The sequence below is a fragment of the Coenobita brevimanus genome, chromosome 66, assembly GCF_032717465.1.
Source record: "Coenobita brevimanus isolate Jiangsu-jjx chromosome 66, ASM3271746v2, whole genome shotgun sequence".
NCBI classification, from domain to species: Eukaryota; Metazoa; Arthropoda; class Malacostraca; order Decapoda; family Coenobitidae; genus Coenobita; species Coenobita brevimanus.
This window is the reverse complement of record NC_137019.1, coordinates 18802354-18819237: the sequence shown is the minus strand read 5'-3', so window position 1 is coordinate 18819237 and position 16884 is coordinate 18802354. Positions and strand designations below refer to the sequence as shown.

Sequence of the window (16884 nt, the reverse complement as noted above, 5' to 3'; positions counted from 1 at the left end):
ATCAGGCCCTGCCTTGTTTGTATTGATGCCAATGATGGCAGAAAATACATCAACTGAAGACATTTTAATGTCAGCCATGAGGAAGTCAGAGGGGGGAAGTGATGGAGGAACAGCACCGGAATCATCTAAGGTAGAATTGGAGGAGAAAGTCTGAGTGAAGAGATCTGCTTTATCAGTAGAAGAAATAGCTGCACAACCATCAGAGTACAAAAGAGGAGGGAAAGATGACGAGGTATAGTTGTCAGACAGATTTTTGGCAAGATGTCAGAAGGAGCAGGAAGAATTCGAGATGGAGAGCTGAGAGCCTTTAGTATGGACGAAATTATTTTTAGCAGAGTTAAGAACAGACTTAGCACGATTCTGGACAGAAACATAAAAAAGATGTAATTCAGGGGAGGGTTGGCTCTAGTACCTATTATAGACCTTTTCCTTGTTGTGGACAACATAATAAGAAGCGTGATTAAACCAAGGCTTTCTTGCATTAGTCAAAGGATATGAGAAGGGAATGTATGCTTCCATGCCGGAGAAAATAACCTCCATAATGCGCAAGGCACTCTCAGATGGCTCCTGGCCATGGAAGCAATAATCATTCCACAGAAAATCAATGAAGTACTCCCTGAGGGCCTCCCAATCAGCAGTTCCAGAGTGCCACAACCGACGTTTCTTTGAAGAATCCACAGGCCATACTGGATCGATAGGACAGGTTAAGGTAATAAGGTTTTGATCGGAGGAGCCCAACAGAAAGGAAAGATTAACAGCATAACCAGAAGGATTAGTTGTAAGGAAGAGGTTAAGTATGTTGAACTCTCTCCATGGCGGTCAGGGATACAGGTAGGGTGCTGTACAAGCTGCACTAGGGAATTAAGGATAGAAAAGATGTAGGCTTGTTCACCAGGTGGATCAGTGAAAGGAGATGAGAGCTAAATTGGTGGTGAACATCGAAATCTAGAATGGAGATTTCACAGAAAGAAGAAATGGATAGGATGTGTTCCATCGTAGAAGTAAGACAGTCTAAGAATTATTCATAGTCAGTAGAATTAGGGGATAAGTAAACAGCACAGATATACAGTATTTAGTCAGAGAATGACAGGAAAGCCAAAGCCAGAGAATAGAGAATTCAGAAGAATTAAGTTCTGGAACACGAGCAAGGTGTGGTTGCACACATATACACAACAACCACCTTTGGCTTTGAAATAAGTGTAGAGAAGGTAGGAGGATACAGAAAAGGGTGTGCTGTCACTTGCCTCAGAGAACTGAGTCTCGGTTAACAAGAGAAGGTGAGGTTTAGAGGACGAGAGGTGGTGTTCAACATAGGGAAAGTTAGAGGAAAGGTCATGAATGTTGCAGAAATGAAGAAGAAGTGAGTCAGACAGAGGTTCTAGGCATCTCATTGAGTCGTCACCGGGAGAGGGCGGATGGTGGAACACTCAACCTTCTGTTTCTTATCAAGGGCTTCATTGCACCAGCTACATTCCTTCCCTGTGTCATTCTATCTATCTATCTATCTATTGCCAGATGCCTCAATCCCGTTCGGGGTGGCCACAAACAAATCGCCTCCACGTCGCCCTGTCCCCCATCATTTAACTGCCCTGCTCCCAACTCACATCCCCCTCTCTCATATACCTCTCCACCCCATCCTTCCATCTCATCCTCGGCCTCCCCCTCCCTCTTCCCCCCTCCACCTCACTCACATACACTCTCTTCGTCAGTCTTTCACCCTCCATCCTCTCCACATGGCCAAACCACCTCAGTGTATTCCTCCTAACACTTCCTATCACATCCATATCCACACCACAACGCTCCTTTATATCCTCATTTGTCAGCCTGTCTCTCCATGTGACTCCACAGGCTCCTCTTCAATAACTCATTTCCACTGCTCTCACTCTTGACTTGTGTCCTTCCAGCAACGTCCAAGCTTCACTTCCATACGTTAGACTTGGTATCCCAATACTGTCATGTAGTAACCTTTTCACTTCCATGCTCACTTCTCTGTTTCTTATCACTTCTTTCAAGGAACCAGCAATCTTTCTTCCCTGCTGTACCCTTTCAAGCACTTCACCTTCCAAACCTCCATCCTTACTCATCACACTACCCAAGTACTTAAACGTACTCACATTTTCCAATTCCTCACCATCCAACCTCACTGTACATTCACTGACTTCACTTCTCTCGAAGATCATAACTTTACTCTTCCCTACATTCACCTTTAGATTCCGTTTCTTACACACTCTTCCAAACTCGTCCACCAAGCCTTGCAGCTCTCCTTTGTCTTCAGTCAACATCACAGTATCATCTGCAAACAACATTACAGGGAGTTTCCAAACACTACCCTCTCTCACCAGGGCCATTCCAACATCCACTGCCTTACCTTGTACCTCTTTTATTACCCCATCCATGTACAGATTGAACAACCATGGAGACATGGCACATCCCTGTTTCAACCCAACCTTCAAAGAGAAAAATTCACTCAGTTCACCATCCACATGCACTGCAGCCTTAGCACCATCATACATACTGTTCACAGCATTCAAGAACTTCCCATCTACTCCATATATTCTTAATACTTTCTATTTTTTTTGCACATTTTCCTCTCTTTTCTATCACTGTACCCAGGTATTTAAACTCTCTCACCAATTCCAGTCTCTCTCCATTCACCGTAACATCGCACTGGCAGTCACCTTCTCTCTCAATAACCATCACTTTATTCTTTTCTATGTTTACTCTCAAGGCATGATGTTCACAGACATCAGCAAAAAACTCTAGGCTAGTCTACCAAGTTCTTGTCCAGTATTTGCAAGCAGTACTGCACCATCAGCATACAACAAATTTGAGATATTCCATCCATCACCATTCATTACAGTATACAGTACACATAAAGAAAAATGAGAGAAGAAACAGGCACTCCCATATTACCCTGTTCAAGGTGTCAGAGGATGTGGTAATGATGATGAGGATGGCAATATTCAGTAATGGTTCCAGTAATATTCTTTGCAGTCAAAACTCGAGAAAATAAAAACCATCAGCTTCTTTTACTGGGAATACTTTTTTTTTCCCCCACAGGTGTTGATGAGGGATGCCTTCATGTGGTGGCACTGACATAACCAGATAGCTCCACTGCCTGGAAACAAGCATCCATCAACTCCCTCCCTTTCAAAGAGGAGAATAGTGAACTGCTGGAAAAGGGCAACTTCAACTTGCAGTCTATGAGATTTAACCCCGCCGTGGCCAAGCCTCCAGAATTTGTCAGGACCTACTAGCCGTCCACGGGACTGATTTTTCAAGTTTCAAAAATCAATTTCTTTTCTTGGCAAACCGAAGAGGAACACCTTACAATGCATTTTTTTTATTTCCTAGACCCATTCTGTACTGTGCAATGAAGCGCGAAAAAGTGAGCAAATTTACACATGATATCGGTGACAAAGAATTTTTTTCACCCCCCAAAATTTTAATGGTGCTGAAATGGTTTGAAATGATTATATATGTGTATTATAAACAAAATCAGTACATAATATGGTAGGTTTCATTTAAAAAATTAATCATTATCATTATTTTTTCACTTTTTCATATTTATTGTGCTTATGTAAGCATCAAGTTGTTTCTGTGGTCTGGGTGGTTTAGTTTGTGTCCAAAGGGAGGTGAGAGATGATATTTTTAGGCTCTAACCAGATAAAGGTCTAAAATTTGATAAGACTCGTGATTAGCACCTCATACGAGGGAATTAGTGTGAAGGGATGGGGTGGTTTTACATCCAAATATTCACCACAAGAACACCTAATGCGTTGCTGAAATGTTTGTGCAAAGAACAAATTCAGTAAATAATGTGTACTTACAAATAAAAATATCATAAATATGAATGTTTTCCCTCTTTTTTATGTTTATAATGCTTATTCCTGTATGGACTTTTTTTTTTTACTATGGACTGCCTAATTTATGTGGAAAGAGAGAATAAGGATGCTATTTTTAGTCTGTTTCAAGATAATGAGTGCTGTTGTGTGTGTATAGGCCAAACCATCTCAACCAAGATTCGATATGATCTGAGATTTGCATCTCAAATGAGGGAATTAGTGTGAAGGGAAGGTTTTACATCCACATATTCACCACAAGAACACCTAATACGTTGCTGAAATGTTTGTGTAAAACAAGAAATATGTAAAATGAAACAAATATAGTACACAGTTCTTGGATATGTTTGTGTGAAGCTACAGAACGTGGTGAATGTTTTTGGCGTATCCGATAGAGCCAGGATTCCGGAAGCTTGAATGATGCGTGAATGGAAGCATGGCCCATTGGACTGGGCAAATTTGGGCTGTCTGGACATTGCCACTCCTCACCCTGCTCTACTGTAGGGTGGGAAAGGAGGTTCAGATGATGATGATGCGTACATTATGTACTTACAAATAAAAATACAGGTATACCCTAGTTTAATGATGCAATTGGTTCAGTAAAAACCCATCGCTAGGCAGGTGCTGGGGTATATTTAACATGTAAAGTATAGGGATGCATTTTTGAGCCATGGGTTTTCCTCCCAACCAAGCCCTAAACCCACCCAAATGAGTCCAAAAACAAGTTTCTAGCTCACCCAAATCCCCAGATATCTTTAAAACAAGCTAAACTAAGCTTAAAACCAATTTATAACTCACCTAAACCCAAAATGAAATCTTGAAATTGTCAAATATAGGTCTGGAGAAAATCAAACTTAGTAAACTGTACCCTAAAATGACAAGGTTCACCCCACCTATGGCCAAAACACACTAATATAAGTCAAAGAACAGTTTATAAATCAACCTAAACACAAAATCTATATCTAAAATATCATCAAAATCAGTAAAAACAAAAACAAAAAAACAAAAACTAAATCCGTCATTAAACCGGGGTTTGACAATCGTTAGGTGGAGTATGGTGGTATTTCTGCTCCCAATGCTAAGCTGGGTATCACATCTAGGGGTATCGTATATCAGGGTATACCTGTATCATAATTATGTCTTCCCTCTTTTTTTTGTTCATAATGTTTATTCCTGTATGGATTTTTTTTTTCTTTTTTTTTCTTTGGGTGGTTTAGGAAAGAGAGGAGAAAGATAATGGGTGTAGCACTTTTTCTTGACTTTCTTGCTTTCTTCTTACTTACAGTAACACTTGAGAGGAGTAAAAAACTGAAATCCATTCATGACTGATTCACGAGATGTACTGACTGAGTGGTTTAGAGGCTACAGCATGTCTGTGGCAACATCTCCCAGACCTCCGTTTCCTTCTCAAAAATTTTTGTAGTTTCTACAAGTTCCGCTGCATCGATGCTGGCGGCCATGATATGGTAAAATGTCGTTTAATGCCAGCAGCCACAGAAGAGTTAAAACAATTAACACATTATTACAGTGTGCCTGTTCTAACCTTACAATGATCCCTAACCCCTTTTGACTCAGCTGATGACCAATAGTAGTCTGAGTGGAAAGTGAATTTCACTAGTTACCATAAAGATTCATTACTAACTCATAACTGAGGTCCATCAAATTTCATGCAATCAAGACTTAATACTGAAGCCATGGAAGCAGCCCAAGTTCCATCAGGTTAAAACAGACTATAAAAAACACATGGCTTTTCAAAGTTCGTGCAACCAAGACTCAGTTCCATCAGGGGAAAACAAACTTAGAACACAACCCTAAATTCATATTGTCAATCCTTCTAACTACCACACTTGCATGTCATCTCCAAAGACGTCAAGCAGTACAAGCAGACAGTACAAATTAATGAAGTACAAAAATTCTATAGCAAATGGGCTTGTAGTCTGAACACTGCAGACTTGAATGATTGAATGCTGTTCTTGCTGTTTCATCTCCTAGTTTCACAAGAGAGAGAGAGAGAGAGAGAGACAGAGAGACAGACAGACAGACAGAGAGAGAGAGAGAGACAGAGAGACAGACAGACAGACATAATGTCTCTAAGAAGTTTATCTAATAAATAGAACTGAGACTCATTCCTACTTCATAACTGAGGCTCACTAAATTTCATACAACCATGACCTAGTATTCAAGCTATGGGAGTGGCCCAGTTCTGTCAGGTGAAAACAAACCACCAACAGCAAGGTATGACTGGTAGTTTGTCTCATTCAGTAGTTTGTGCTCAAGAATATTGTCATGGTGACCATCTCTCCTTCAGTGGAGAAAATTATCATAAATGAATCTTGCCTTACTTAATTATTTCCTTGACAGGTGTCTTTGTCAATAACTAACAACACATATGCACTTGGTACACGAAAAATCACTGCCACAAAACCTCTGACAATGATGTGCTTTTATTTCACAGTGCCATTGGTTATTCCAGTAGTAGTATTACTATTAGACTCACAAATGGAAAAATTGTACATTAAGAAGACAATAGTTTGTAAGTAATGGAGAAAGCCTTGGAAAGTATGACAAGAGAAAGAGTGAATATTGATCAGATGCAGTTTTGGTTTATGTCAGACAAAGGGACCACTGATGCAATACTCAACGTCTGACTGTTTCAGGAAAAAATATATAGGAAAGACGAGTGAGGTGTACTTTGCTTACTGTGATTTGGAGAGGGCCTTTGACTTAGTTCCTAAGGAAATGGTGAAGTGAGCCATGAGAATGCATAGGATCAAGGAGTGGATTTTTAGAGAGGATATGGCAATGTCTGAATGTGCTTGCACCCAGGCGAGGGTGAATGGAAATTTGAACGATGAGTTTCGTTATTGTTGGTGTGCAACAGTGGTCAGTCTTGAGCCCCTTACTGTTTATCACAGTGCTTGAAGCTCTCTCAGGTGACTTCTGAAATGGATTCTCATGGGAGATGTATGCTGATGACTTGGTGCTGACTGTGCAGAATGAAAGGGAGATGGAGGATTTAGGATGTGGAGAGACGGAATGGGAGTACAAGGGCTTAAGAGTAAACACGGATAAAACAAATGCGATGATATCTAGGACCGGTGGCAGAACTGTCAAAGTAGAGGGAGAGTGGGTATGTGCAGCTACCCACAAGGGGGTGGAAAGTAACTTCATTTTGTTCAGTATTTGTGATAAGTGGGTGCATAAAAGATGCAGCAGTATTGGAGGTAGTCTGCAAAATGAAAGCTGATTTCATGTGTGTGGTGAGTCGGGGAGGGCATGTAGGGACTGAAAGCCATGATAGGATTGTTCTTGCTGGAGGGATGGCAATTTTATACCTAGTTATGGTGAACATGGCATAGTTACAAGTGATGGAGTTTGTGTGGGAGTATGGGCATATGTGGAATGGAATGAATTTTAAATATGATAACTGCCAATCCCATACTGTCACCTTCAAAGCATAGGGGCCTGAGGCTGGGCTACCGTAGTCTAGATCATTTTGGGGTAGATTAACCTATGCCTTTACTGCGCATTACATGACAGCAAACTTCCAGTCACCTCAGGGACATGAATCTTAACTCATAATTCACAGCACATTCCAGCCCAAAAGCTCTACCATCAGATCAAGAGGTGGCCAAGTGGTTAAAGCAGTTGACTGTTGCCTGCAGACATGTATTTCTACTGTAATCCAGATCATTTTAGGGTATGAGACAAACCTATGCCCCTATTAGTGCAATAAATGACAGCAGACCTCCAGCCACCTCAGGGACATGAATCTTATGACAAACTATAATACATTTCAGCCCAAGAGCTCTATCATCAGATCAAGTGGGGGCCAAGTGGTTAGAGCACTTAGAGCCCCCCCAAACTCCTGAAAGTTGCCAATGTTCGCTGGATCACTAAACAGCGTGAGGTCACTACCTGCTCAGAGTTGGTGTACTTTCCTTTAAAACAATTCCTATTGGGATTATTACTCATACATACAGCATTATATCAGTACAGTAAGACCTCACTATAACAGACTAATTGGGGCCCCAACCATTCCGAAAAATGCGAAATTCTGATAAAAGCGTCATCCAGACTTCCGCCTGCTAACACGGACTTTTTCCGTTATATCAGACATTAGTCCGAATCGCAAGAACGATTTTTAAACTGTTTTGACTACCATTTCGGTACTGTTCTGTGGTATACCTTCACTACATTAATCAAATGATATAATATATATAATAATACTGTACTGTACACTGATAAACATGTCTTATTCACCTTATTGTGGTGAACATAGCTGAAGTGGTCAGGCAGCCCGGACTGCTTCTGGTTTTATCGGACTTTTTCCGATATATGGGAATTTAGTCCGGTAGCTCCTCGAGTCCGATAAAAGTGAATTCCGGTCTATTGAAGTCTGTTATATCGAGGTTTTACTGTATTATGTTCATCTTAGATATTTTACCAATGCATTAAATGTGATTTATGCTGAAAAATTCTCCATAAACTTTATTAAAAACCATTCAGCACGTTTTTACAAGTGTTATGAATCTCAGTTGTTGGAAAAATTTATCACCCAGTTTCCAAAGATCGTAATCTTTCATTTGGCAACTCTTGACATGATTCTATCCATTATACACTTAATAATAGTAAGAACTGTACGGTCAATATCTTAGGGGACCGAGATCAGCAATCCCAATTTTTATCATCATCATCATCCGGACCTCCTTTCTCACCCTAGGGCAGGGTGAGGAGTAGCAATGTCCCGAATTTTTAAAGGTATGGTATTCCTCTTGCTTTGAGGAAACATCTCAGTTCTGCTACAGTCTGTTTTTCCATATACAGTATATTTTAGCTGTGTAGTGAACCATGGCACTATACATTCCGGATTCATCAGCTGATTTCAAAAGGTGTGGGCATCAGATGTGGTGTGTACACATCATCAGCGCCACCCTGGGCCACTGGTGGCGGCCACACAAACTACAGGATGCTAACCATGAGAAAGCCCCTACCATATGGGCCCAGTAGGTTCATACGATCATCGATTGTTTAGGCACCATGTTTCCTTCATTTGCTATGTAAGACACAATTTTGTTATACCCATTTACCATTCTTCCTTACAGATGTATTTCCAACACCTAAAAACGTGAGTGATCAACATACTAATAATCGCATGTAGACTGTCTCTAAACAGAGATAGATGCAAACCTTCCATTTCTATTATGTTTTGATAAATAAGCCATTTTTCTTCCAGTATTATGTGTAGATAAATCAATAAGTATCCTATTTTCAGTAAAGTAACACAAAAATTGCATAACACACAGTAATTCAAGTTGACAACACTTCTGCATTTTTTACATTAAGTTATTTAGCGAGCGGTGGCATCTTCTTCAGTTTGTGGGGGCTCCAAGTGTCTGTTGCCTGATGATATGAATTCGATCCCAGGGTGGGGTAGGAAACAGTTTGATGACTTGAATTTCGTTAAAACAGACTTTACAGATCCTCCATGAGGCCTATTGACATGTCATAAAACACTCACTAATACCAATGCACCAGTCCTGAATAAGACAGCCGTCACATGTATTCAATATGGACGGTGGGTATTAGTGGCCAAGTGGTGACATAAAATGAATGTTGGAGGACTGCTGGCTGTTGTAATGTATACGCCTGGACTCGAAGACATAGCAAAAAATTCTAATTTGGAATGGACTATACCTGCATCTCTCAGCCCACCAGCAATACAACCTTTTACCTTGTATAGTACACACGGTAATAGAGTGTCTTACTCCGCCAAAGGGAATATGAATTATCAAACTTGAGCAGGTAAACGCCGGATCCAGGATAAGTGTGTGAGCCTGCATACACCTCCTCATAGCAGTCCCTTCTATACACGGGAATGATCACTGACTGGGCTGCCCGATTGTTCTCAGGCTTTCTCCCTGCTAGACGTTCAATGTCGTCACCTTCCCCTGGAAAAAGTCATCCTAGTACAGTACTACAGTGCTGTGCACAAATTTCACTATATGACCTAGTAAAGTTCATGGAAAACTGATTAGACGATAACTATCAGCTGTACGTATATCAAAGGTAGTGATCACAACAATCGTGTAAGCAAAACTGACAATCACATACAGAAAAATGGTACTTTGTAGGGAATGTAGCAAGTGTATAAGCAAAGATGGTGATGATGTATCAAAGAAAAGATGCTAAAATATTAAGATTATAAAAGCATGCATCTCATAATGGCAATCATAAAATGAAGCTGACTTGTAGCTACTCTGAAATCGTGTAACAAATCAAATCAAATGACACCATGCTTCCTCATGGGGAATTCCCATACTGAGGTTGCCCATGGTACAACTGATGTCTTCTGTGGACTGAGGGCTAAAACAAGTGCCAAAATCAGCTAAGTACATCTCAACAGTCTTTTGTCTTTTAAAATTAAATTCCTAAGTGATAACAAGTACAGTATTCTTTAAATTCTTAACCTCTACTTCTTGTTTTTCTTACCTTCTATTCTTCTTCCTACCTTCACATTCCAATACGTGAACAGAATGTAAATTTCTAGGTGAATACATGAATTTCCGTATTGTTCTTACCTTCAGTATCTTCTATATCTTACTTTCTATTTCATCTTCTTCCTCTTCATATTCACATTTTAATAAATGGACAAATACACCATTACTCGAGCATTTTGTGCATTAAAACATAGCTCCAATATGTACTATATTCTAGTAGTTCCTACCCTCTACTTCATTTCCTTTCTTATTTAATCTTACTTACCTTCTATCTCTTCCTCCTCTTCTTCATCTTCACTTTCCGATATGTGGACAGACACAATGTTACTTGAGTCTTTTGTCCACTCAAAGTAGACACCAAATCCGATATCATAACTGTCGGTGGCAAACTCCCAAAACAAGCAAGTGCCATCTTCGTGGGTAGGAACTCGCACCTGGAACATATGTTGATATGATAGATCCATAATGACTACTTACCTATTTAACAGTTTCTATCTATCTATCTGTATAGCTATCTTGGTCTATATATTTATCTATCTACCTATCTATACGAGTCTGTCTATCAGTCTATCTATCAACCTGTCTGTCTGTGTCTACCTACCTGCTTCTGTATTTTTATCTACATCTATCTATCTACCAATCTGATTATCTCTCTGTCTGTCTACAGTTAGCCTTGCAGGGGTACCCAGCACTACCCTGGTAAAACCCTATGATCATGCATACCAGCATTGCCTAGGACCCTGGATGGTCGCCCGCCTTTGGGAGAAGACCCCTTGGATCCCACTTTACCCCACTGAACGTATGCTCCTCCTTGGGTCCATTTCTCCAAGGATATGTTCCCCATGGACCTCTTCCTAACATTGTCCTATTTTCCCACTACTCATCCTACCTGCCCTGCCCACCCTATTAATCTATTCACCCATCCAACCTGTTGTAGCTAATAATGATATGGTTGTAGAAATAAAAATACAGTAACTGGTTACCATGCTTCCACAATGTTGACTTAATGATTTCAATTTAGTTCTACTCTTGACTATCATGGGCACCACTTTAGCAACTGAATATGCACATCTAAATTCATAATAAGTTATACCTGTTAGAGCTGGTTGAGTTCATTATGCATTCCCTTCCACAGAGGACTGACAGATAGACAGACAAACTTTCTCTTGTATACAAATATATAGTACATATAAATCTTAATCCTGGAGGGGGTAGCTACAAACAAATCACCTCCCAGTCATCTCTTCCACCATCAGGCTACCCTCCCTCCAATGTGCACAACTATCATTCATATACTTGTACCTCTCCACCACCCCACCCCTCCATCTCATCCATGGTTTCCCCCTTCCTCTCCTCCATTCTACCTCACTCATATGTATGTTCATAAATCAAATGCAGTAAACCCTAGATATAACGAACTAATTGAGGGGAGGGGTGGGTCGTTATATCCGAAAGTTCGCTATATCCAAGGGATTACCGACCCAAGGTCGCCATATCAGTGGAGTCGTTCGGTCCTACTTGCGCAACCACAACTTAATCTATGAAGTTTCACATGGAGAATTCAATGGTTTATGTAGTTATACAGTACATGTACAGTAAATACCATCCTGTAAGAAGTTGTACATATAAATACAATGCCTATGATGTAATGTAGTACTGTTACAGTACACTTACCATGCCAGGGTGCGAACTTATGCCGGATATAGCGACAAAAGGTTGCTATATGTGGCAGAAGTTCACTCTGGAAATGGTGGGTCGTTATATCTGAAGTTCACCATAAAAGGGTTCATTATATCGAGGGTTTACTGTAATATAACATTAAATGACACCATAATATCTCTTGTGGAAATCCCATGTTGGGGATGGCCATGGTACAGCTGTTTTCTAACAGTAACAGTAGTAGCTGTAGTCCCAGCTTCATCTGAAAAATAAAACTAGTGGACTGCACGCTGATGTTTTCTATGAACTGGGGTCTAAATCAAGTGCCAAAATAAGCTAATTACTGTACTTCCAAACAGTTGCCGAAAAGTTTCGGGAGAAGAGACACCAGTATGAAATAATATCTGTAACAATGTATGAATCTCAGCCTGACATCTCACTCTGTTTACTTGTGGCTGAGTTTCCTGTCTAATAATGATGATTGCCTGATTTCACCCCTTGGCTGCGGCGGCTCTAAACATTTCCTATGTCCATGGTGCAGGAAAACCGGTAAAAAAAAAATGTGTTTTCATAATGTGTTTTTACCCACTTATACCTAACCAAACATGATTCAGTAACATTTCAGTCAGACAAAGTTTACACTCCACACTGATGATTCGTGATGCACTCATCAAGCATAAGCATGCAGCAGGCACAAAAAATGACCAAAAAGTTCACAATACTGTATTTCACGCGGCTCTTCCAGAATGGACGATCCGGTCTACTGACTGGCATTTCCGGAATGCTATACGCAACCAAGGGGGTAACTTAAACGTGACTTAAAATTGCTATCTCTCCACCCTGAATGTTAAGTTGTAACAACAGATTAACAACAGATTACAGTTGTTGCTAGCCAAGATGGACTGCTAAGAAAAGGACAGAGTTGTAGTATTCTCTTTTTCTGCCAGTGAGCTATGTGAAAAAAGCTGCTACAGAATGAAAATCTGGGTCAAGTTAGGGTAAAAAAAAGTTTAGTAACAAAACTTACAACCACACTTCACTTTTGTCCACAGAATATACACTAACAAAAATAATGACACAGTATTATATATAGTAACCTTTTTTAACTGAAAAAAATAAAAGACATAAAGGTTGCATGCCTTAAAAAAAAAAAAATAATAAAAAAATAAAAATGTTCTACCCAGGGAAAACTGAACAAAAAGGAGCCAAAATCAAATGACTGAACTATGAATGAAAGGAAAATACAGTACTGCAAAGTACTGCACATTTTATAAAATACAGTAGCTAGCCTATCTATAGCCAGAGGCCTTAATCTCATAAAGGAGTGGCCACAAACTAACTGCTTTCATGTTGCTTGGGCCTTCTATATCAGACTACCCTCTCTCTAACTCAACATCCCCTTCTCTAGTACATCTCTCCACCACATTGCTCTATATCATTTTCAGTCTCCTCAAGGTCTAAAAAAAATTATGAATCGGAACAACAATACTGCATAACAGAAACTAAATGAAATATGAATCTTACAGTAACCGTTTCACCATGTCCAACTTTAATAACAGAGTCGCCGCCTTCCCGCCTGATGGATTCCTTGAAGTCTTGGATATCTCTCCGAGTCCACATTGAGGCTGGGGCTACAGTTTGGCTAGGTTCTGGAAGGACAATGTGCTGTGAACCCCTCCAGTCTGATGTCACAATGCTGTATTCAATTTGCTCTTGCTACCTCCGAATAATTTTATTTACATGAGGAAAGCTCCATGGAAGTGAAGAGGTTAATGAATGGTGTATCAACCCCTACAGTTCAAAGTCTATCTCTATTTTTTGAATGCAAGAATGAAGGAACAGATATCGAGAGGCCCATGAAATGGTTCCCCAAGAAATATAAGCACCTGACTGTAGCAAGAACAGAATTAAAAATCAGTCATGAGAGTGATGAGGTTTATGTCTGATCTTAGCAATAAGCCCAGTATCACATGAAATTTTGATGTGCTATACAGAGATCAGCTTAAAAGTCTGAATAATATGTAATGGTAAAGGTGAGGGTAGACAGCATGAAAGGCTTAGCCAAGGTGCTCATAGCCTGTGGTGGGTTATTTACTCACCACCCTGGGATACAAGGCCAAAACATCGCTTAAGTTATCAGCTGCCTTCTACAGGTGTTACCATAAGTGCTCGTTTAACCTGCCAATCCAATGTCTGAATACCTGAGTTCAATGATGCTAGCTACCCACACCAGAATTCAAACCACAGTGCTACGGGGTTGGCAGGTTCATAGTCAGGTATACCAATCTTTCAGCTCATACACCATGCATAACAAAATTATGATATTCTCAAAACTTAACAATTCCCCCCTTGCCCCTTAAGGTCACATCTCTACTTATCTATAGCCAGATGCCTTAATCTCCTATGGGATGGCCAAAAACAGAGTGCCTCCATGTTGACCTATCCTCTACCATTTGACTGTCCTCCATCCAACTCATATCCCTCCTTCTCGTATACCTCTCCACTCTATCCCTCTATCTCATCCTCAGTCTCCCCCTCCCTTTGCACCTCACTCACAAACACTAGAGGTATACTGTTACTTAAGGATATAATTCTCTCTCTGTACAATACCTTCTTCATCACTGTCTTCTCCTTCCGACTCATGGCCATTCTCGGCTGGGTCTGGGCTCTCATCTCCACCATCAGTTTGGCTCTCATCACCACCCTATAAATTACAAATGTATCGATCATAGTCCACTATTCGACATACTGCTGAAACCGATACAAATCACTGAACTGATATATTGTTGATATTTGCATTTACTAAACCGATCCAGATTTTTACTGCCAATATCAGGATGTCAGATAAGGAGGGAAGAAACATAATAATGCCTTTTACTGAAGATCTCAATCACTGTTTAGCCTGATTCTGTATGAGTGTTGTTACCTTGCACATTCCCCACCGAATGTCTAATATCGCGCGGCCAAAGGGGCTAAGTCTTTCCCAACCGCCACCTCCATCGAACACAGACCACAAACCACGAGTACAGGTTCAGTGACAGCAGCCATCCGCCTCTCTATCGCAGGTTGAAAGTCCCCCGGTGATGATGCGTTGTTTCCACATGGCTACTCGGCGTCTAACAGACCGCAAGCCAAGGGTAAATGTATGGCAAAAGCACCCGTCTGCCTGCTGACATAAGGGGGAGAATCCTGCCCACAGCCTCGCCTCTACCCCCCCCTCCTTTCCTTCCCCCCCCCCCACTCCTTCAGTCTTTACCCACTTCCGTGGTGATAGCACTGACTAGTAAGTTTTCAAAGTTTTTTGCAATTTATTCAACTCTATTGGTCATATGGAAATTCCTTGGTGACAACAAGAAAGCTCATGAAATTCTGCATCTAGACATATGCTTAATTCTTGGAAGACACTGGCAAAATTTTGAATTAGAATGGTGGGATGTTATATGAAGGTAAGTTTTAATCTTGAACACTTTATTCCTGCCTGAATTTTGTACTCTTACTTGTCAGTTTTATGTCTTCTTATTAGCTTATCTTATAGCATAAACATCATCGAAGAAGATGGTATATGATTTATACCAATATAACAAATTTACAGTGGCATATTTGAGCCCCGGGAACAATCACTTGTCACAGACAACAAACTTTCAAACTGTCGTCATTTTTTTTGTGGATTTTTGTTATTTATGCATTGTTTTCATGATGTTTAGCATTAATATGGACAATCACGTGTGTTTTGATGTCTAAATATGGTAGACTGATCTGAAAACAGTGCCAAAACTAGGAGGGGTACTGCATATACAGTCATGTATAAGCGGGGTATTTTTTGGTTTTCGGTGTTTTGCTTTCATGGTTTTCTTGGTGCTTAGCATTACTATGAATACTCGTATGTGTGTTTTGATGTCTAAATATGGCAGATTGACCTAAAAACTGCCCCAAGAGTAGGAGGCGTACTGTACATACAGTCGTGTATAGATATGGTGTTTATTTATTTTCAGTTTTCTTTTTATGGTTTTCTTGGTGTTTAGTATTACTTTCAATATTCTTGTGTGTCTTGATGTCTAAATGTGGCAGACTGACCTGAAAACAGTGCCGAAATTAGGAGGGGTACTGTACATCCTGCGGTATATAGGTACATTCAACCCTCGGCTATCACGGGTTCCGCTATAGCGTATCTCGCTATCACGCCTGTATACAAAACTACCCAAATACCTTTATCATGCACTAAATGCCTGCTATCGCGCACAGCAAATGTTCGAAAATTTCAAAAAGGCCAGGCTCCAGTGCTCCGCCCAGCCAACAAAAGCTTCACTCCGTGATTGGTCATGTGACGTCAGCGCCAGCCGAGTGCTGATTGGCCGCCTGACCGAGTCTCCTGCCCGCCAAACCATTCAAGTGCACACCCTCAGACCATGAACAGTGATAGCGAGAACAATAACCTTTTTTTGTGATACGACCATGGCCAACGTACCCCCTTCCTGTCCCCCTACCATCACCCAACATAATGCTGCGGCACCTGGTAGGGATGTAAAGAAGAGGAAGAACCTAAGTTATGCAGATAAACTGGAAATGTGAAACTTATAGAGAATGGTGAGACCAAGCGAAGTGTGGGGAAGAAAACATCAATGAATCAACTGTTAGGGGTATTTATAAGAATTGTTATCACATCATAAAACATGCTCATTTTTAGACTATTATATGTTAATATGTGGTACAAAAAAGGTATCTTAGGGGTAAATATTGAGGTCATGGCACCAATTAGAATTATTACCAAAAGTTCTATCACGGTTTCGGCTATAGTGCAGCCATAGCGGGACCAACTGGGAGTGATAGCTGAGGGTTGAATGTAGGGTGTTTTTTGGTTTGCAATGGTTTTCTTCCATGGTTTT

General features: G+C 40.5%; 1 protein-coding gene across 2 annotated transcripts in view; it reads right to left on the bottom strand.

Moving 5' to 3' along the window:
• Positions 1-8141: 8141 nt before the first annotated feature.
• LOC145405284 (Golgi resident protein GCP60) overlaps positions 8142-16884 on the bottom strand; it is a 60321-nt gene continuing 51578 nt past the window's right edge. For both annotated transcript variants that reach the window (XM_080276698.1, XM_080276699.1), the window contains 4 exons: positions 14612-14705; positions 13526-13650; positions 10608-10776; positions 8142-9793 (listed from right to left, as the gene is read on the bottom strand). In XM_080276698.1, the coding sequence (XP_080132824.1) occupies positions 9573-9793; positions 10608-10776; positions 13526-13650; positions 14612-14705 (609 nt within the window). In that variant the 3' untranslated portion in view covers positions 8142-9572. The remainder of the gene's footprint in view (positions 9794-10607; positions 10777-13525; positions 13651-14611; positions 14706-16884) is intronic.